At 42.3% G+C, this 19,134-nt stretch overlaps 1 protein-coding gene across 1 annotated transcript in view; it reads right to left on the bottom strand.

Moving 5' to 3' along the window:
- DOCK3 (dedicator of cytokinesis 3) overlaps positions 1-19,134 on the bottom strand; it is a 1,331,886-nt gene that overhangs the window by 938,917 nt on the left and 373,835 nt on the right. Inside the window, exon 3 of the mRNA XM_069206772.1 lies at positions 7,377-7,417. Within this exon, the coding sequence (XP_069062873.1) occupies positions 7,377-7,417 (41 nt within the window). The remainder of the gene's footprint in view (positions 1-7,376; positions 7,418-19,134) is intronic.

Here is a 19,134-nt window from a genome sequence, read left to right as displayed (position 1 = left end):
AGTAAGGGCAGAGAAAGATGGATGAGGGATGATGAATGAGAGACAAGGAATGATGAATGAATAATATTTGATGAGTAATGATGCCTGAGTAATGATGGATCAGGAATAATGAATATGGGATGAAAGAGGAGGAAAGATGGAAAAATTGATGATTAATGCAGTATGATCAAAGATGGATGATAGATGAGAGGAGAGGGATGTGGGTTTGTGACTGAGGGATGGTAAATGATGGATTAGGGATTGAAATGAGGAAAGATGGGCGATGGATGAGGGACGATGGGTGAGCAATAATGGATGATGGATGTGGAATTATAGACAAGCAATTATGGATGAAGAATGATGGGTGATGGAAGGTGAATGACGGATAATGGATGAAGAATGATGGTAAGGAAAGAGGGCTGATAAATGGTGCGTAATCGATGAAGATGTCCTTAAATGAATGTTTCACTTTAAGCACTGTGGAAGTAGCTCATTGAGGGATTAGTATTCTGGGCTGCAGCATTTGGTGTTCGTTTATGTTCTTTTCAAGAAGCACTCTTCTCTACCCTTTGATAACAAGGTGTCATCAGTCGGGAAAGTGCTGACAGTATTACTAATGCTGTCCCTTTGACTTCTACAGAGCGACCTCAGATCACACAGAAATACACCAATACATCAAAAAAAATTGAAACATGTCAATGCCTCTGGTCAAAAGGGACTGACTACTAAGGCCAAAATAAATAGGCAAGATTCATCAACCTGTAAATTATAACTTTTGGTCTCGTGCTCTCCTGATGCACGGCAACAAGCTAAAAAATACAGCTGGGGTTCTGAGGACCACCCGTAACTTCTCTTAGACCCGTGACCGCCTGTCACACAGAGTCGCTTGTACTCTTGCATTCCAAGATAGGGTCATCAGACTGCTGGAATGCTGTTTATAGTATTCACGCAAACACCTCCATTCGTGACAGCACTGTTAGAATTTAAAGACAGTACAGCCCTCACTAGGAGTTGGGTTTCTACTACATTATCCCAGCAGGGGAAGTAGAGATGTCCAAGGCCCTAAGCATCGTTCTGGAGCTTTTCGACAAAGCACGTCTCCCTACTGGTCACTGGATGCTGAAATATTTCTGAGATCTCTGCATTACGTTTCAGAATATGCATGTGTATGCTGAGGTACTTGGTCGAAGTGCCCATCATAATTGATTGGTTAGAGTTAGGAAGATTCGAGTGCAGTTCCTTTTTTGATAAAAGCACACAGTATTCTAAAAAACAAATTGGAGTTCATTAACGGAATTGTTTCTAACCCTGTCCAGTTTTCAGCCGAAGCATCAAGGCACACCGTAGATTGCATACGAAGATACAGTGTCTGAACTATTTTACCACTGATAACAATCTGGGTTCATTGGTTACCCATGTGATACCTGAGTAGGATGCATTTCTAATAGAGGTAAGAAGGCTGGTAAGCTATGTTACATTACTGCGACTTATATAGTCATTAACATGTCCTCACAGCAATGCCAGGGGTCATTTACCTTCAAGCCCTGGTTTTGAGGATTCTATCCCAGACTCGAGGATATTTTCTAATTGTTTGAGTGAATCATCAGTAGTGTGAGTGTGGTTAATATGCTGCTTTTATGTACATGTTTGTATGTGTGATTCTTTGGTGAATTATGTTTTAAGTGTGTAGCCAAGTGTCTTTACCAAATCAATTATGTGCTATCTGGAGGGACTGTATGTTCATTGCCTGGTTTTAATTATGCTTTTGAGGTAATTGACAGCAACTACAGTAACGCTTTAAAATAACTACCTGTGTTGGATGAGGGTTGGTTTACTGTTCTATGTGTTTCCATAAAGATCTGAATTGCCGTATCAAAGAGTGGATTGCTATTGTGAGCTAAACCTGGTCCAACTATTTGGTTCTATGACCAGAAGTATGTTTGGTGAGGTGAGCGTGCCAACAAGGTTTCTTATTTAAAGGAACGTCAGTAAAGTAGTCGTGATTGAAAGACTACAACATATGGCTGTGCTACAAGAAAATGAAAGCACTCATTCTCAATCCGATATCTGTTACAAATAAACAAAATAGCTTCCAATTTAATGCCAACAGGCAACGTGCTATGGTAACACAGTGGTAGGTTTAGAGGTTAGTGCAGTGCATAATTTGCGCTTGTTGTTTCCGGTGCTGAGCAACGACACTTATTTTTGAGGGCTGGCGCTTATTCTTCTGTCCCAACCATTTGCTGCGAGCAAAAGACACATATGGGAAAGACGGAGGAAGAGAAAAACGAAAAAGCGGCACAATGGGAGAAAGAAGATAGCTGCAGGAGTGAGCTGGAGGGGCAGGGAGTGAGTGTAAATGGATTGAAGAGGTCCTAGTTGGCTTTAGGATTACGCTGCCCCAGTATTCCGTGCTCCCACATTTGATTGCAGCAGCCACGTGTTTAAGAGGAGGGCTTTGAGCACCAGCACGTTTTTGTAGAACATCTGCCAAAAAGTGGCAGATGTCCCATTTATTCAATTTCAATTTCAATTTCAGCTTTATTTCGGTAAAACAATACCATAAAAGCATGCCGACACAATTCATAAATTTCTAAAAGAAAACAGAGGTAATTTGGTAAAAACAATAAAACCAGACCCATCATAAGATTAAAAAAAATAAAATCCAGGACTCCCCCAAGGCCATACAGTACAGTTAGGTAAAAAAAAGAATAAGCAATTGATCGATTAAAACACTATAGAAATACACAGTACACATCACTTTACAAATCACCATAAGAATATTATAGAATAACCATGAATACAATCTATGTGCACAAAACAAATGGGATTGATATCTGACTGTTAATAGCAACGGCTGTGTACTGGCAAGAAAGTTCACTTGGTCTCTAGAACCATAAGTAAGCACAAATAATAACCATTATGAGAATAGAATTTCGTGCTTCTTTTGTAAGACATTAGTCCCTAGCATACCAAAGTGCCTCTAAGAATCTTGGCAATGTGCCTACCATCATCACATGTGGTCTTGTTTTGCTAGTTTTTAAGAGCTGAGTGAGAATCCCTAATGCCCAGCGATTTCTTTTTCCCATACATGCCTATATTCGGCTGAAAGCCATAAAAGGCAAACGATCAAGTATTACAAAAGACACATTATTCCAACAACAATTAATATTCATTTAACTATTAAAAACCGACTGTCTGGATAAAAGCGATTATTAATCTTAAAAGCTATAAATAGGAATCAATTACAGTATTACATTTTATAAAGCCCTTAGAATTTGCCTCCAGTGCCATCAGGCACTTATTTTGCTTTGGTAAGGGAGGACTATTTAAGATAAAATTAATAAATAACTGAATCCTAGAGCCTTAGGCCCACCTTGTCTCTAATAAATGAAATTGCTAGTAAAAACCGGCTTAAACCAAAAACAACATATGGTATCGTACTAGATCTCAAGAATCTTGCTGCTTCATTATAGTTCCTGATTCCAACGTTCCTGCAAATAGGTCGAAGCCATTTCCTCCTTGGTTTATCATAGGCATTGCAGTTTAAAAGGACATGGTCCGTCGTTTCAGGAGTCTCCATATTACACAGCCCACAAATCACCTCTTGTCTTCTCCCATTGAAGGGGCCCCATTTAGAAGTAAAAGCCTTAACCTGGAGAGTCCCATATCGAAGCTTCATAAATAAAACTTTTGCTCGTCTAGGTTGGATAGTATCTATCCATTCCTCAGCATACGGTAATGGTTTAGTATCCAGGAAACTTAAAGTAAGTCTACCTAGATCCTTGCTGTAAAGAGGGCTGTTTAGGGTAAAGTCCCAAAATACTTGTTTTAGTTGATTCTTAGATTGTTTTGTTAGTGTATGTGGTTCATCCCAGTAAAATTTCAGGCCAAGAGTGTAAAAGAATTGTCTTATATAATGGAGCCACGGGAGGGAAATTGCCTTGTCCAAGTCTATAATCTCAATTAGCGCTTGCCTATAATGGATTAATTCAGGGGTAGACCAGAGTCTACACCAGTAAAGCACGGGCCTCAAGGCTGCCAATTTACCTATTTGTTTCATGTTAATATCATAGGTTAAAGGAATCAGTGGAGTAGATGGAGGGAGACCCAGTACCCCCCTCATAAAATTATTTTACTGGGTAACCAATGGAGTTAGATTTATGAATCCCCAGAGTTCAGCACCATATAGGGCAGCAACCTGTGCTTTGCACCTATAAATCTCAAATACTGGTGAAACAATACTAGACCTTGAGCATTTGTAATTTTTGCCAATTGCCATGGAGCTATGCGCTAAGGAAATAGCAGCTTTGTTAACATGCGGTGCCCATGACAATTTGGCATCAAGGAGTATCCCTAGATAGTTGAAATTTGTTACTCGTTCCAATGCCTGCCCTCTAATCCGAATGTTTCTCTTGAGTGCTTTATGAGGGTTAACAGTCAGGTATTTGGTCTTGTTTGTATTAATTTCTAATCCCTTCAGGCTGCAATACTCGCTAAATTTATCTAATAGAGTTTGCAAGCCCATGGGAGTTTGGGATAATAGGATGGTATCATCTGCAAAGAGGAGGGCGGGGACAGGATCACCGTTCAATCTTGGTGAGTCATGGTTGCTTTGTTTCAGATAATGAACCAGATCATTAATGTATAGTGAGAAGAGGGTTGGGGCAAGCACACAGCCCTGTCTCACCCCCCTCTTAATAGGTATTGGGTCTGTCAACTCACCCTTTGGCCCCCACCGAACCTTTGCAAATGTATTTTCATGTAGTCTCTCTAGCTGGCTCAAGAGGTTCCCTGGCATACCCAGTTTCCCTAGTGCAGCCCATAAGGAGTCTCTTGGCACTAGATCAAAAGCTGCACCCAGATCCACAAATGCGATATAGAGATGGCCTTTCGTTAGTCTAGTATATTTCCACATTATCGTCAATAGCCTAAAGGCCTGATCGACTGTGCTCGTCTGCTGTCTAAAGCCAGCTTGGTATATAGTTAGTATGCTGTTTCCATCTATCCAGCTGTTAATCCTATTCAGCAGCTGTCTAGCATATACTTTTTGCGTGACATCTAAGAGGCTAATTGGTCTATAGTTCCCTGGTTCATCCCTGGAACCTTTTTTGAAGACTGGGATTATTACTGCCCCTTTCCATGTCTCGGGCACAAGACCTCCCCTTGCTATAGCGTTACTTAAAAGATTTAGATAAGGTGCCCAAATTTCTAAACTATGTTTGAACAGATCCCCCGGGATCTTGTCCAAACCGGGGGCTTTCCCCAGCTTGATTGCTTCAATGGCGTTCACCGTCTCCTCCAGGCTAAATTGTAACTCGGGTAAGATGCCCTGAGTAGCTAAGGTTTTAAGTCTTGAGGGATAGAAATCAAGGCTGGGGGGATCAGAATAAAGGTGTGTGAAATAGTTAACCCATGTATTGGGATCTATATGATGATCAGTAGAAATTATCCCCTCTTTGCTACCATGGGAAACTATTTTCCAGAAGATCCTAGCGTCACTGGTTTTTGCTGCTTCCAGGAGATCTTGCCATTTTTGATCCTCCCAGTTGCTTTGGGCAGTTGCCAGTGTTTTCTTGTAACTGGTCCTTGCCTGTTGTATGGCCAATTGGTTCTTTTGCTTTAGAGCCTCTATCAGCTCTCTTTTCCTCTCCCTACATTTGGTAGTGTACCATGGGCTGCTTGGGGTGATCCGCACCTTCTCCTTTTTGGGCTTGTACCGTGGCTGTTTGGTCAGGAAAGGTCTTAGTGCAATACTCATTGATTGGTGAAAGGCCTTAATGGGGATATCAGTAAGTTCATTTTCAACATAAGGCTCTAGGAGATTAGAATATGTATGGTAAATATTTGTCATAGTCTCCAGATTGCCCATTATTGCAGGCCATTTTATATCCCGTCTGTTGTTACTGAGGAAGGGTTGTAACTCCACCTTATTATGTTCTACATATTCCAAATCCAAATCTAGGAGGTGGGCGCTAAGTTCAATTATTAACGGGAAGTGGTCGCTTTCCCTTCTTTTATCTATTTTAAAAGTCACTATTCTTCCCCATGTACTTATACTATGTAAAATATAATCTATTTTCGAGGTAGAGTTGCCTCTCTGGAAGGTATCCAAATTAAGGCCTCCTTCACCCACTCTACCATTACATGCCCTCAGTCCATGTTTTAATGTAAGGCCCATAAGTTGCAATGCAGCCACTGTGCCTGGAACAGTTTTTTCTATTGTTAAATAAGGAATTGCTCTTCCTCGATCTTCTTCTTCTGCTAAATGTTCAAATCCAGTTATGGGTTCATAATTACAATTAAGGTCACCCCCTATCATAATTGTCTCTCCTCCTGGGATCTTTTTAAGCAGGTCGTCTAATAGAGTTATTTCAGGCGACTCTAAGTTTGTCCTTCTAGGTCTTATGTATACATTGAACAAGTGGGATATTATCTTATTTTTTCCCCCCATTACCAACCATAAAATGTCATCTGACTCTGTGGCTTGCATACGTATCTGAACATTTAGTGAGATTTTCACCCAAACAGCCAGTCCCCCCGACGGTCTCCCTCTGGCAGCTGAAATTGCACTAATAAAGTAGGTTTTATATCCTAGCTTATACGGCGGGTCTTTAAGCCAAGTCTCTTGAAAGAGACAGACATGGTATTGATCAATATAGTCCTGCCATTCCGGGTCAGTAAGCTTACTTTTTAAGCCTGCTACATTCCAGGAGATCATAGTGATAGGACCCCTCCCGTTTGGGGTTGTAACATTAGAAGTAGGGCTCAAATATGCTGTCGAGTCTTTCCTACGGGGCAAAGACTCCACTACATTCCCTGCCCCTGTAACATGAGGATCAAACCCTATGTGGGGCTCACCTACTGTTGGGTCCCCAATTGTCCCATTTATTCAATTTAGAGGGTATGTGTATTCTATAGAGAGTGGGCAGTATATTTGTTGCAGGCCGTTACATGCCTTGCATCCACCAATCTCTAAATGAAGGCCATATTCACCTCCAACTTCAAGCCCAAAATCATAGCCACCCTGGTTGCAGTGAAGGCACCAGCGGACACAAGCATTGTGTTTTCTTAATAGGTGTCAGGCGGTGACGGCAAGGACACTCTCTAGCAAGCTTGAACTGAGCACACACGCATTCACTACTGCAAAGTTCATCCCCTGTGGACATGGGAACAAAGAGGTGGGTTATAACCTTGAAGGCTTTATGAAACTCCTCGGTGCCCAGCAATTCCCTCTTCACAGACTCAGTTTGCACCTGAGGACAGAGAAGGTTCGCCGCTTTACTGAATGATGAAAGAACAAGGCAGCACAGAAGTTCCTAATGAAAAAACACAGTAATGAACAATGCAAGGGAGAATCAATGCATGAAGAGGGTATTTAGTTTTCTAATTGTTACCTTGACGTTAGGTTTCTTCATCGAAATCCCTCGGTACCAGCCTGGAAAAAAACAGAAGGGAAAGCATCACTCGTAAAAGGCAGTTTTTTGTGTCATCGTAAATTCAGTGTATGTAGGACAAGTCGGCCTCTCTCTGTCGTTTTTTCAAACTGTGTATGCACAAACTAAATTACTGTTCACTACTTTCACAGTAGCGGAATAAGGTGAAACGCAGGGCTCCTACATAGAATATTGCAAAGGGCCCACTACCCACAGCATAACTGCTCAATCTTAACTGTTTCACCTTCCACCTAAACATATCCCATTATTGTCATCACTATGGTTATTTTATGCTCCTGTTGTCCAGCCTAAGTATTTTTTTTAACCTTATTATATTATTGGTAAAGGAGAGTTGACTACCACCGATTAACACAAAACAGCATTTCAGATACAATAGAACAGTCTGCCAACATCTGCCCTCGTAGGAAATTCTCCCAAGTAATTTCCATAACAATTTCAATATATGGCAATTGCACAAAAAATAACAACTCTCTTAAGAATCACCAATCGGGGAGATCACACCAAAGCACCACATAGTTTGTACTTAAAAAAGTGGAGGGGCCCAATATTTTCATGCCCATTTCATCCACCACCCTGCACTTCCTGTCTCTTTCTCTCACTGAAGTGTGTTCTTTGTGATCTCTGACTTCTTCCTTTGTCACTGTTATCCTATCCTCAGCACCAACAACCACCAACACAAAATAAGCTCTGAATTCGACTCCCCTGGGTTCCGTGCCACAGGAATTGATGTCTTCTGCCACCACACGTTTTATTGTGACTGGGTGTAACATCCACAGCATTATTTATTTCCTCCTTTGTTGGTGAACAGGTTTTCGAGGTGGCATCCAAGTTCTTGTCTCTTCATTCTTCTAAACAGCCCTGTCAGATCTTTGGTTTCAATTCCTATCGCACACTGGATCCTAAATTGGTGTATGTGTACCCTACCCCTCTCTTCTCTGTCTGCTCTTCCAAGAAGTCCATCACTGTATCTTTTCTTTTCCTGGTGTTTTTCAGAACCCTGTTTTGTTACTGTATGTTTTTCTTTACTTTTTCTTTCTTATAGCTAATACACAGCCCAACCCAGTGCCTAGCTTTTGTTTGCCTTACCTGCCCTTTCTTGGAAGCCAGTTCTGTAAAAGTGTTGTTATTCGTTCTTTCTGTTAACACATTAGGATTATCTAATTCTGTGGGGAGTGCTTTCCATTCATCTGTACTTTAAAGGGGAGTTGGTTCTCAGTAAGTTATTGGAAGGTAAAAGCAGTCCTGTAAAATGTGCCCAGTACCAGCTCCACAGGGTAATAAGTGAGTGTAGCAAGTGAGTCCGACAAACTCCATGAAGATTTGGAATAGGGGAAATAATTATATAAAACTGTTTGCTTTCTCACAGGGCATTTGACCAAACTACCTGATAATCTCTCTTTACATCCACCGCTATAAACATTCCCTTGGTTCTTAGGCTACGGGGGTTCTTTTATTGCATCTCCAGCCTTGTTGGTGCTTCCCCAGAAACAGAAATTCACATTCTATTCAATTTTGAAGACAATGAGGAGAGGCTACCTTTGCGTTCAGGAAAGTCTTTGTTATCAACAGAGAAGTTTGAAGGCAAGGGTAAAGTGAGCAATCGCCCAAGGTCCACTATTTCCAATTCACTCACTTTATTTCACTGGTAAAGTGAGTGGGGCAATAAAAATCCCCGCCATAATGTGAAACATAAAAGCAACTTTTCTAACTTGATGGCTAAGTATGCTTGTCAGAAACTTGGAGCCACATTTACTATGGTTTTGCTTCTAGGCAATGTAGTGCTAACTCTAGCAAGGGATTTACACTCCAGCATAAAAGTTATGTGTACTGGAAAGGTGCCCTTTTAATAGCACAAATAGAGATTTGCACAGCTTTTTGCCTTTTTTCATCACTGTGTGTTAGAAATGGGGTCTTTGGTTGGCACTCAGGTTACCCCCTGTCCAAGCAAGGACCCTTACTCTAGTCAGGGAAAAGGAGATACACACCCAGTTAACCACCGCTCATCCCCTTGGTAACTTGGCACTAGCAGAACGGCTTAACCCAGAGACAATGTGTAAAGTACTTGTACCAACACACTCAGTAATTCAGTGACAACACTACAAAATGACTCAACACCAGGTTAGAAAAATAGCCAATATTTATCTAAACAAAACAAGACCAAAACGACAAAAATTCAACATATACAAGTCATCATTTTTTAAAAGATTAAACACAAAAATAGCACTTAGAAACACAAATGCTTCAATTAGGTGATATCGCGGCATAGTGACGGGGTCATTCCCAGCAATCCGATGCCAATGGCACTGGTCATGGAGTCACATGGACCCCCAGGTACACCTTGTGAAAATAAGAAAACAAGCTGGTGCACGGAGTCAGAGATAGCGGCGTCGCTGGATCCGAGGTGGCGTCGGGTCTGTTGCTGCAGAGTGGAGATGTCACAAAGAGGCGTCTGGTCCTTGCTGCGGAGCACTGGAGGTGAGGTGGCATCGGTGCGAAGCACTGGATCCACGCACTTCCGGCAAAGTCGGTATCCGGCAGTCACGACGTGGTGTGGTGACTTCCACGGAGTCGCGGACTTCAGCAAGTCTGCAGCCTGAGGGATTCAACAGCAGTGTTAGTCCGGAGTCGTGCAAAGTTGGTTCACTTGGTTTTTCTTGGTTTTTCCCCCAGCTTCTCCTTTCAAGGGCCTAGGGACTGAATTAGGCACCACTTGATAGAGCGGGTTTATCAGCAGAGAGTACAGGTGCTGGCAGAGGAAGTCTTTGATGGCACTGAGACTTCAGAACAGGGGGCAAGCTTAGTCCAAGCCCTTGGAGATTCTTCTCAAGCAGCAATGTGCCACAAAGTCCACTCTTCATCCCCTTTCACAGGCAGAAGCAGCAACTGTAGGATAGCCCAACAAAGCACAGTCACAGTCAGGGGCAGAACTTCTCCTCAGCTCTTTTCCTTGGCAGAGGTTCCTCTTTGTTCCAGAAGCAAATTTGAAGAAATCTAAAGGCTGGGGTTTTGGGTCCAATATTTATACCCCTTTCTGCCTTTGAAGTTGCCCAGCTTCAAAGAAAAGGCTCTGTTGCTTACAGGCCTGGCTCCAGACGCACACCAGGGGGGTCAGAGACTGCATTGTGTGAGGGCAGGCACAGCCTATTCAGGTGTAAGTGACCACTCCTCCCTCCAGTCTAGCCCAGATGGCCAATCAGGATATGCAGGCTGCACCCCAACTCCCGTTGTTTCACTAGTGGAGAAGTGTGGCTCAATGGTTAGAGCGGCAGACCCTGAAGCAGAGATCTGGCTCAAGACCAGGGTTCAAGTCCCGCTTCGGCAGGTCTTGGGCTCAATTCCCCTTGACCAGATAATTCTTGCCTCAGTGCCTAATCTAATTCATGGGTCCCACTCTGCAACTCTGGGCAATAGCTTGCTTAATCTCCACAATGGACCCAACAGTGCTTGGATGCCTGGCTTCACCCTGGGGGTGCTCAGGAGTGGGCGCCTCACAGGGAAAAGCCAGGAGGGGTTCCATAAAGGTATGAGTACAGCGCCTTGAGACCCTAACGGGTGAGTAGTGCGCTATACAAGTGCTAATTTACATTTACATTTACTATCTAGAGAAGATTCACAAACAACCAAACTGTCAGTCTGACCCAGACAGGGAATCCACAAACAGGCTGAGTCACAGAATGGTTAAAGCAAGAAAATGCCTACATTCTAAAAGTGGCATTTTCAAACTAACAATCTAAAAACCAACTTCAGTAAAAGAGTTCAGAGACACCAAACTCCACTTTTTGATCTGCTCTTTAATGGTAACTGCACTTTAAGGATATTTAAAGACAGCCCCTGTGTTAACCTATGGGGAGAGAGGCCTTGCAACAGTGAAAACTGAATTTGGTTGTATATTACTGTTAGGACATGTAAAACACATCAGTACATGTCCTACCTTTACCATACACTGCACCCTGCCCATGGGGCTACCTGGGGCCTACCTTAGTGGTGCCTTGGCAGAATTGACAGTTTAAAAATGCACACACAGACACTGCAGTGGCAGGTCTGAGCCATGTTTACAGGGCTACTCATGTGAGTGGCACAACCAGTGCTGCAGGCCCACTAGTAGCATTTGATTTACAGGCCCTCTGAACCTCTAGCGCACTTTACTAGGGACGTACTAGTAAATCAAATATGCCAATCATGAAAAAGCCAATTACACATATAATTTCACATAGGGAGCACTTGCACTTTAGCACTGGTCAGCAGTAACAAAAGCAGCAGAAACAGAGTCCAGCACACAGCAACAGCCTGGGAAGCAGGACAAAAAGTTAAGGGAGACCATGCCAAGAATGCCAGGACTAACACTGTGCATCACAGGAGCGTTTCTTGGGTGTAAGATGGGTGGATCAGCATAAGCATCCATAGTCTTGAAGCAAAGCCCAATCTACTAAGATAACCAGACTGAGCTTTGCCTAAAGATAATGTCTCTTCTTGCAGGTACTAGCACAGAGAAATGTTTTATTTCTCCAAACATTCCACGTGTGCTGCACTGTACAACACATGTACAATGTGTGTAATATTTAAGCATTTGTGTAGACATAGGATTTTGTAGTGGGAGTCTATGCTTCCAATGAAAATCCTATTCTTGGCAACACACATATACTTCTGCACCAGGATGCAAAGGTTTTTGTTTGTGATAGGTAGTCTATTTGTGCTCCACCTCAGGGGTAGTTAGCAGCAGCAGGTCACTTCTAATAAGTATGGCTCAGTGGTGTTTTCTCACGCTTGCACTACATTTCTCAGCAACTTTGGCTATATTATTCCACTAAAAACGTTTAGCATGCATGCCTGGCCCAAACTTAACTCTCACATGCAGGCAGTTGGTGGTAATTAAATTTAAAAAATAATATTTCTGTGTCATTTTTTGTCCTTACTTCATTTCACCTTTTCTACCTCAGCTTTCCCTTAACCTCTCTCTCTAACTCTGTTTCTCTTTGTACCTTCATTCTTTCTATGTAACTCAGCTTACTGTACCTCACATTTGTCTACCTCACCTCTCTCTCTCAATATACCCAATATACTCCTATCAACTTCATCTATCTCTTTCTCCTATGACTTTGCCCCTCTTTCTGTGACTCTGTATGCCTAAATCTATATCTACCACTCTCAAATCCCATCTCACTACCTTATCTCTCTCTACTTCATCCCTCTATATGTACCTCACTGCACTTCTTCTATCTGGCTTCCGTATATCCCTATTCTTTGTGCTGCATTCCTCATTCAACCTATCTCTGTCATTCTCTCATCTCTGCCTATTTCCATGTCTATTAACTGACCTCTCTCCACCTCTCATCCAGCCTTTTTTCTATCTCACCAACCTCTCTTCCAGCCCTTATTCTACCTCACCACTCTCCCTCAACTCTCTATCACATTTCTCTATCTGCCTTACATTTCTCTCAGTACTACCTCACCTCTCTGAACCCCAATTCTCCATCAGACTCTCCCCAATTTCTGAATTTACCTCACTGTTACTGTTCCATCCTGTCTAAATATCTTACTCCTTTCTGGCTACCTCTATTCTTCTACCTCTGCCCCTTTTTCTCTGTCTTCCACTATCCTGCCTCTCACGCTCTTTCTATCTCTGATGCTTAAACACATTTCTCAACCTCTGGATCTCCTTCTCCATTTCAACATAAGCCCTGCACCTCAACTGTGTTGCTTACCCACTTTCTTTATAGATATCGTTAACTCACCATTGCTTCCTCGTTTTCTATCCCACAACTCTCTCTCTGTATATTCTTGATTTATCTTACTCTATTTCGTTTGTCTCTGAACTCCCTCTTTTTGCTCTACACCACATTTCGTTCTACCCTTTACCCCTTTCACTACCATTCTCTTTTCCTCCACAATTATCACTTGTTTCTCTAGACCTCTTCCCATTTTGCTCTGTCTCTACCTTACATCTGTTTGTTGTTCATCAAGTCTCTCTGTTTATGGCCACCTATTGCTATCTTTACCTCTCTCTAATTCACATCTTATCCTCATTCCTTATAGAACTGTACTCTTCTGCCTTGCTATATATTTCCCCCTCCCTATGTGATGTGTTTCTACTTCTCTACAAAACTGTAAAACCTTACCTATTTCTCTGCCTATCTTTTTCAAACTACAATTTCTTCTACCTGTCCTTACCTTTCCTACACACTACCTCCCTTATGCCTGTTCCTATTTACTGTGCTTCTATTTATACCTCACATATCTTTTACATCATGTCTGTCTCCACCCTCTACTTCATGCTCTCAATACACTATTCTCTTTATGTGTCTAACCATCTCTTGCATCTTGACTGTTCCTTTTATCTTACTCAGAAGGGCCACAGATAACTGTCTAGCTAGGGAAGTGCACATGTATAAAGAGGAGACATGGGACATGTCAGGGGGAGATAAATTAGTAAAAGAATATTAGGTTTTAACCACTGAAAAGTTGCTTTTTACTTTTGTGGCTAGGAGTGAAGGAGGATATATTTGTGATTACAAATATTTGGCAACTCACGCTACATTTTCAAGCACGATGTGCATATCTCCAAAATGTATCTTGCCCAGGTTCCCACAAATCAATAACACTTGTTTGTTTAAAGCAGGTGTCTCCAACCAGTCGATTGCGAGCTACCAGTGGCTCCCAGACCCCTTTAGAGTAGCTTGTGACCCAGATTTCATTTTTACATAAGCACAGGGTGACATTTTCCTTTTAAAGTTAAGGGAAGGCTGTGTTTATTTTACAATGCTATTATCAGTCTGCAGGTAGCAGGGCCTGATAATGAGCAGTGCTGGAGTCAGATTTATGACCAATGGCACAAATTTGAAGAATTGAGGCACTAAGGTATTTAACTCTTCATCAAAAGCCCTTACCAACTCAGTATTGAAGGTGAGAAAAAAAATTATGTTTCTCAATGCTTTTAAAACACAGTAAATTAAAATTAAAAGGTAACTTTTAATTAAGTAAACTTTTCATTTTAATTTTGGCATGTTTTCAGTGTTGCATTTACACCTAGCAGGCCTCTTACTCCCAGTGACCAGTAGAAAACTATGCAATATTTATAACTGAAAAACAGTCACTTTTTAAATGGGAGAATTTTAAAGTGCAGAAAAATGTTCCACATAATGAATATTTTTGCAGTTTAAATTCCTCCCATTTAAAAAAATGGATGTATGTTTATCTTATACATGTTACAGTGCCAGACATTGCAAAAGGTATGCCCTGTGCCATAAGTATATAGGACACAGGCTATCATTTACCCATACACATATATCCCATTCACATGAACACGTCATACTTTCCCAAAGACCACAGTCTCACTGAAACACATGGCAGCCCTGTCATAGTGACCCAGGTCAAAGGGTTTTGCTCACAACCATGGTGTCTGGCTTTATGGACATTAGGCTTAAAATCAATGAAGCTGGGCATGGGGGGAATCAGTTACAATGTAGGTGTTCTTTAGCGTTCAATAGCTCACAATGATTTTCACTGATCAGAAGTAGCTCTTGCTACAGAAAAGGTTGGAAACCACTGGTTTAAAGGTTGTCAGGCTCTTTTTCATAGTTCAAAATGACGAGGGATGTACTGATATAATTTATAAAGCTGGAAACATGTAAATTTGTATTTATATTTAAATGTTAACAAGGCAAAGGCAGAAAGCCACTATACAGAATGTCAGAACAATGCAACTCGCCTCATGAATATGCCTACACAAGCATGCAGCATTGAAACTTTGCACATTCTAGTCAACAAACAAGCCCCCTGATTTTAACTATTCAATAATCATGTTTTTTGCCTCTGAAAGAGTCCAAACTTTTTAAGAGTCTGAACAGCCAAAGACAGTGGTGTGCATTTTAAAAACACTCGGTTTACTGTTTAGAGAATGATGCTTTTGCTTTATTTTCAAAGAATGACACCTGTGTAGGAACTCCAACAATATAACTGTTAAAATTTTGCACCTTTTTTTATTTGTATTTGTCTGTGATTGAGGCAAACTGCATAATGTGTACTTTACAATTCGGAGAAGGTGCAAAGGTTTGCAGTTATTGCATTGCTAGGGCCAAAGCACAGGAAGACTGGTCAATATTTGGCCTACAAGGCCTGGGGTGCATTGTACAAACCCCGCTGTTTCTGGATTATCTACACATTACTGGACCATTTCGTTGTACAAAGTGACCTATATCTGCTAACCTAGGGCCTGGTTTTATTATTCCCCAGGGCATAGATCGTTACTGGGAAAGGCATTTGGTGCAATGTGGGCAATATATGATTTACTGGATGCTGGGTAATTGTGGAAACTATAAAATATACGTTTCACTGAACTTTGCAGCACTGTGCAAATTGGGTATTAAGCACTTTACTTGTCCTTCTGGGGACATTGTTAATGCTTAGAAGTTTATGCTTTACCTTCTGCTTTAGCAAAGTCAAAATGCAGCAATAACGTCATTGCTGGGTCCTGGAGAAATAGAAACTCATAAAACTGGATATCACACTTTTCTCTGTCCATTGGAAGATTGGACTGGACAACATATGCTGAGGCTTGTTTTGCATTCCCTGTCTATACTATACTGATATACTTTCAGTTATGCATGTTTACTCTAGTTCTGGGCCTGTTCTTCCTTTTCCTATTTGGCTCTTACATAGCAGGAAGTTGGACATTAGTATAGTATGAAAGCACTTTCAAGGGACACTTTCCAAGTAGGCCAGAGTCTGATAAATTTGTGGAATATGCTGTTTCAATCAATAAAGCAATCAATCAGTGTTTTTAAGTGCACTACTCACCCGTGAGGGTCTCAAGGTGCTGTGGGGTTCGTCCTCTCAGCTTTAGTCGAAGAGCCAGGTCTTAAGGTCCTTCCTGAACTGAGGGAGGTAAGGTGACTGCGTGAGGTGGAGAGGCCGGGTGTTCAATCTGTTTGCCATGAGGTACGTGAAGGATCTTCCTCCAGCCGAGGTCTTCTGTATGTGGGGTACGGTGGCAAGTGCCTGTTGAGAGGAGCAGAGAGGTCTGACGGGGGAGTAGAAGGTAATGTGGTAGTTGACGTAGGCTAGTTCCAGGCCATGGAGGGCCTTGTATGCGTGGACGAGGTATCTGAAGTTGATCCTCTTCTCGAGGAAATCCAGGGGAGATCGCTGAGCTGTCCAGTGATGTTTTTGCAGTGAGGGCATTCGGGATAAGGTTTGCAGAGGCGTTCTGTATGCGTTTTAGTTTATTCAAGTTTTTCTTGGTAGTTCTGGGGTAGAGGGTGTTGCCATAGTCAAGTCTGCTGGTGAGCAGGGCATGGGTTACGGTCTTTCGACAGTTATTTGGGTTCCACATGAAGATTTTCCAGAGGAGTCGGAGGGTGTGGAGACAGGCAGAGGTGACAGAGTTGACTTGTCGGGTCATGGTGAGCAATGAGTCCAGGATGAAGCTGAGGTTGTGTGCCTGGTTTTTAGGGGTGGGGAGCGGACTGCCTAGTGTGGTCAGCCACGAGGAGTCATCCAGGCTGATGTAGAGGGTCCCAGGAGGAGATCTAGGTCTTGTCAGAGTTGAGCTTGAGGCAGCTCCCCTTCATCCAGGCAGCAACGGCTTCAATCCCTTTGTGGAAGTTCTTCTTGGCCATTGTAGTGTTTTCGGTCTGTGAGATGATGCGCTGGGTGTCATCGTCATAGGTGACGATGTTCACTCCGTGGCTTCTAACGATGAATGTGAGTGGGGCCATGTAGATGCTGTAGAGTGTGGGGCTCAAGGAGAAGCCCTGGGGTATTCTGCAGCTGTTTATTGTTCCTCTGAGTGTGTTATACTTAGTGGGATGAAGATTTGAAGGGTGAAACCAGAGGACTGAACCAGTGCTAGAACACATGCCAGTTGCCCGGCCGATAAATATGAGTGGTAGGGAACAAATAGAGGCAGCTGCTTGCTATCTCCCTCCACTCGGAGATCATTCGAGAGAGCTGGAAGAGTGCAAAGGCAATCCCTTTGCTAAAAAAAGCTAGTGCTGACTTAGAAATTTTGGCAAATTTTAGACCCGTTTCTTTGCTTCCTGCAGACTTGAAAATACTAGAAACAGTGGTGAACTTACAGCTTACCACTTTTTTTAGCTGTGTACAATCTGCTACACCCCTCACAATCTGGTTTAGTCCACCACAGTATGAAGCATTACTGGAAGTCTCTGTCGCACTGGTGTTGTTGGACCTGTCAGCCGCATTTGACATGGTAGACCATAACATCCTGTTGCATAGGATAGATCATCCAAAGGTGATAAGTTCAGTCTTAAGTTGGTTGAGTTCTTTTCTGGAAGGACATGGACAGGCAGTGTGGCTGATGCCTTATGCCTCAGGGGCCAAATAGCTGAAGTGGGCGTGCCACAGGGCTCCTCCATAAGTCCAACACTCCTGTTTTTGTTTCCATATAAAATTAAGGACAGATGCCAAGGGATCCTTCATTTAGTTCTTCTATCAATTCTTAGATATGGAATAAAGCAACACTGTAATAAAAAAGTCCCTTCTACCTGCACTTCAATATATATCGATAGAAAAAGAAGTCAAGGTAACCTTCAATACACACCCACTCTCATTTCTGAGAAAAGGACACTTTGCCATCTACTTAAACAAAAATAATGAAAAATACCAGACAAAGCAAACCTAATGAGAAGTCATTGTAAGGTAATGAAGGGTGGGGGGGGAATGAGGAGCACCACACAGGGGAAATAGGGAAAGGTGGGAGAGAGAAAAGCGAGGATTGTGAGCAGGAGAAATGGACATCATGACACTTGAGATAAAGGAATGGACAGGAGGGAAGAACAATTTAATGGAGGGGTGGGAACAAAAAATTAAAACTAAAACACAAGGGGAAGAGGGAATGGCAGGAAGGGCCGAGCATGGCGGGGTGCAACAGGAGAAAGTTGAGAAGTATCACAAATATTGGTGGTGATGGTCTGCAGAGTATTGCCAAGAGCATGTATTGCCTGGCTTGCAGTACCTAGGGTATTTTGAAGGGTTTGCAAAGCATGTCTGAATGTTGGTGGCATATGCCAAGATGTGTAGTATGTTGACCAGTGTGCAAAAAGGTTCCTGAGGGTATTCTGTGTGGTTGAGGCAATGGAGAGCATTGCTGGGGTTTGACAGGTTGAGGCTATGGTCTGACAGGTGCAGCTAAATTTTAGTGTTTACAAAGGAATAGAAAGTAACTGGTAGAAGGTTTTTTTAAAATAATTAATGTGAAGCAAAGTGAATATTTCTGATAAAAAATGATTGAATTAATTTGTAGTCTTTCTTCATGTTGCACAGGAGGTGGTGTGGGTTCTTGCAACAAGGTTAATAGACCAAGTGGCAGGCACTTCAGCAATGATAAGGGGTTCTAAAAGTGTATTCCAGGAGTCTAAGGATCAGGGGTTGAGGGTCAAAGAGTTTTAGTGGAGGTGCGACAGCCAGACCAATAACTTACTGAAGTGTAGATGGGTTAGAGGTTAGAAAGGGAATACTTGAGAGTGTGAACATCGTTGTGAATAGAGTGGCGACTGTCCCCTTTAATCAACAAATGGGAGAACCTGCTACCAGGCAACCATGCACAGCACCCAAAGTGCTCACTTCCACTTCACCTTCTTCATTAAAAATAGTCATTTCTATTTTGGGCCTAGGGTTTACGATTTTCTTCTGAGATTTCAATGACTTCTTGGAAGCTTGAACTCAAAATGCCAGGAAAAGC

The sequence above is a fragment of the Pleurodeles waltl genome, chromosome 9 (genome assembly GCF_031143425.1).
Source record: "Pleurodeles waltl isolate 20211129_DDA chromosome 9, aPleWal1.hap1.20221129, whole genome shotgun sequence".
NCBI lineage: Eukaryota > Metazoa > Chordata > Amphibia > Caudata > Salamandridae > Pleurodeles > Pleurodeles waltl.
Note: the sequence above shows the minus strand (reverse complement) of the source record. Positions and strands in the feature narration are given on the sequence as shown.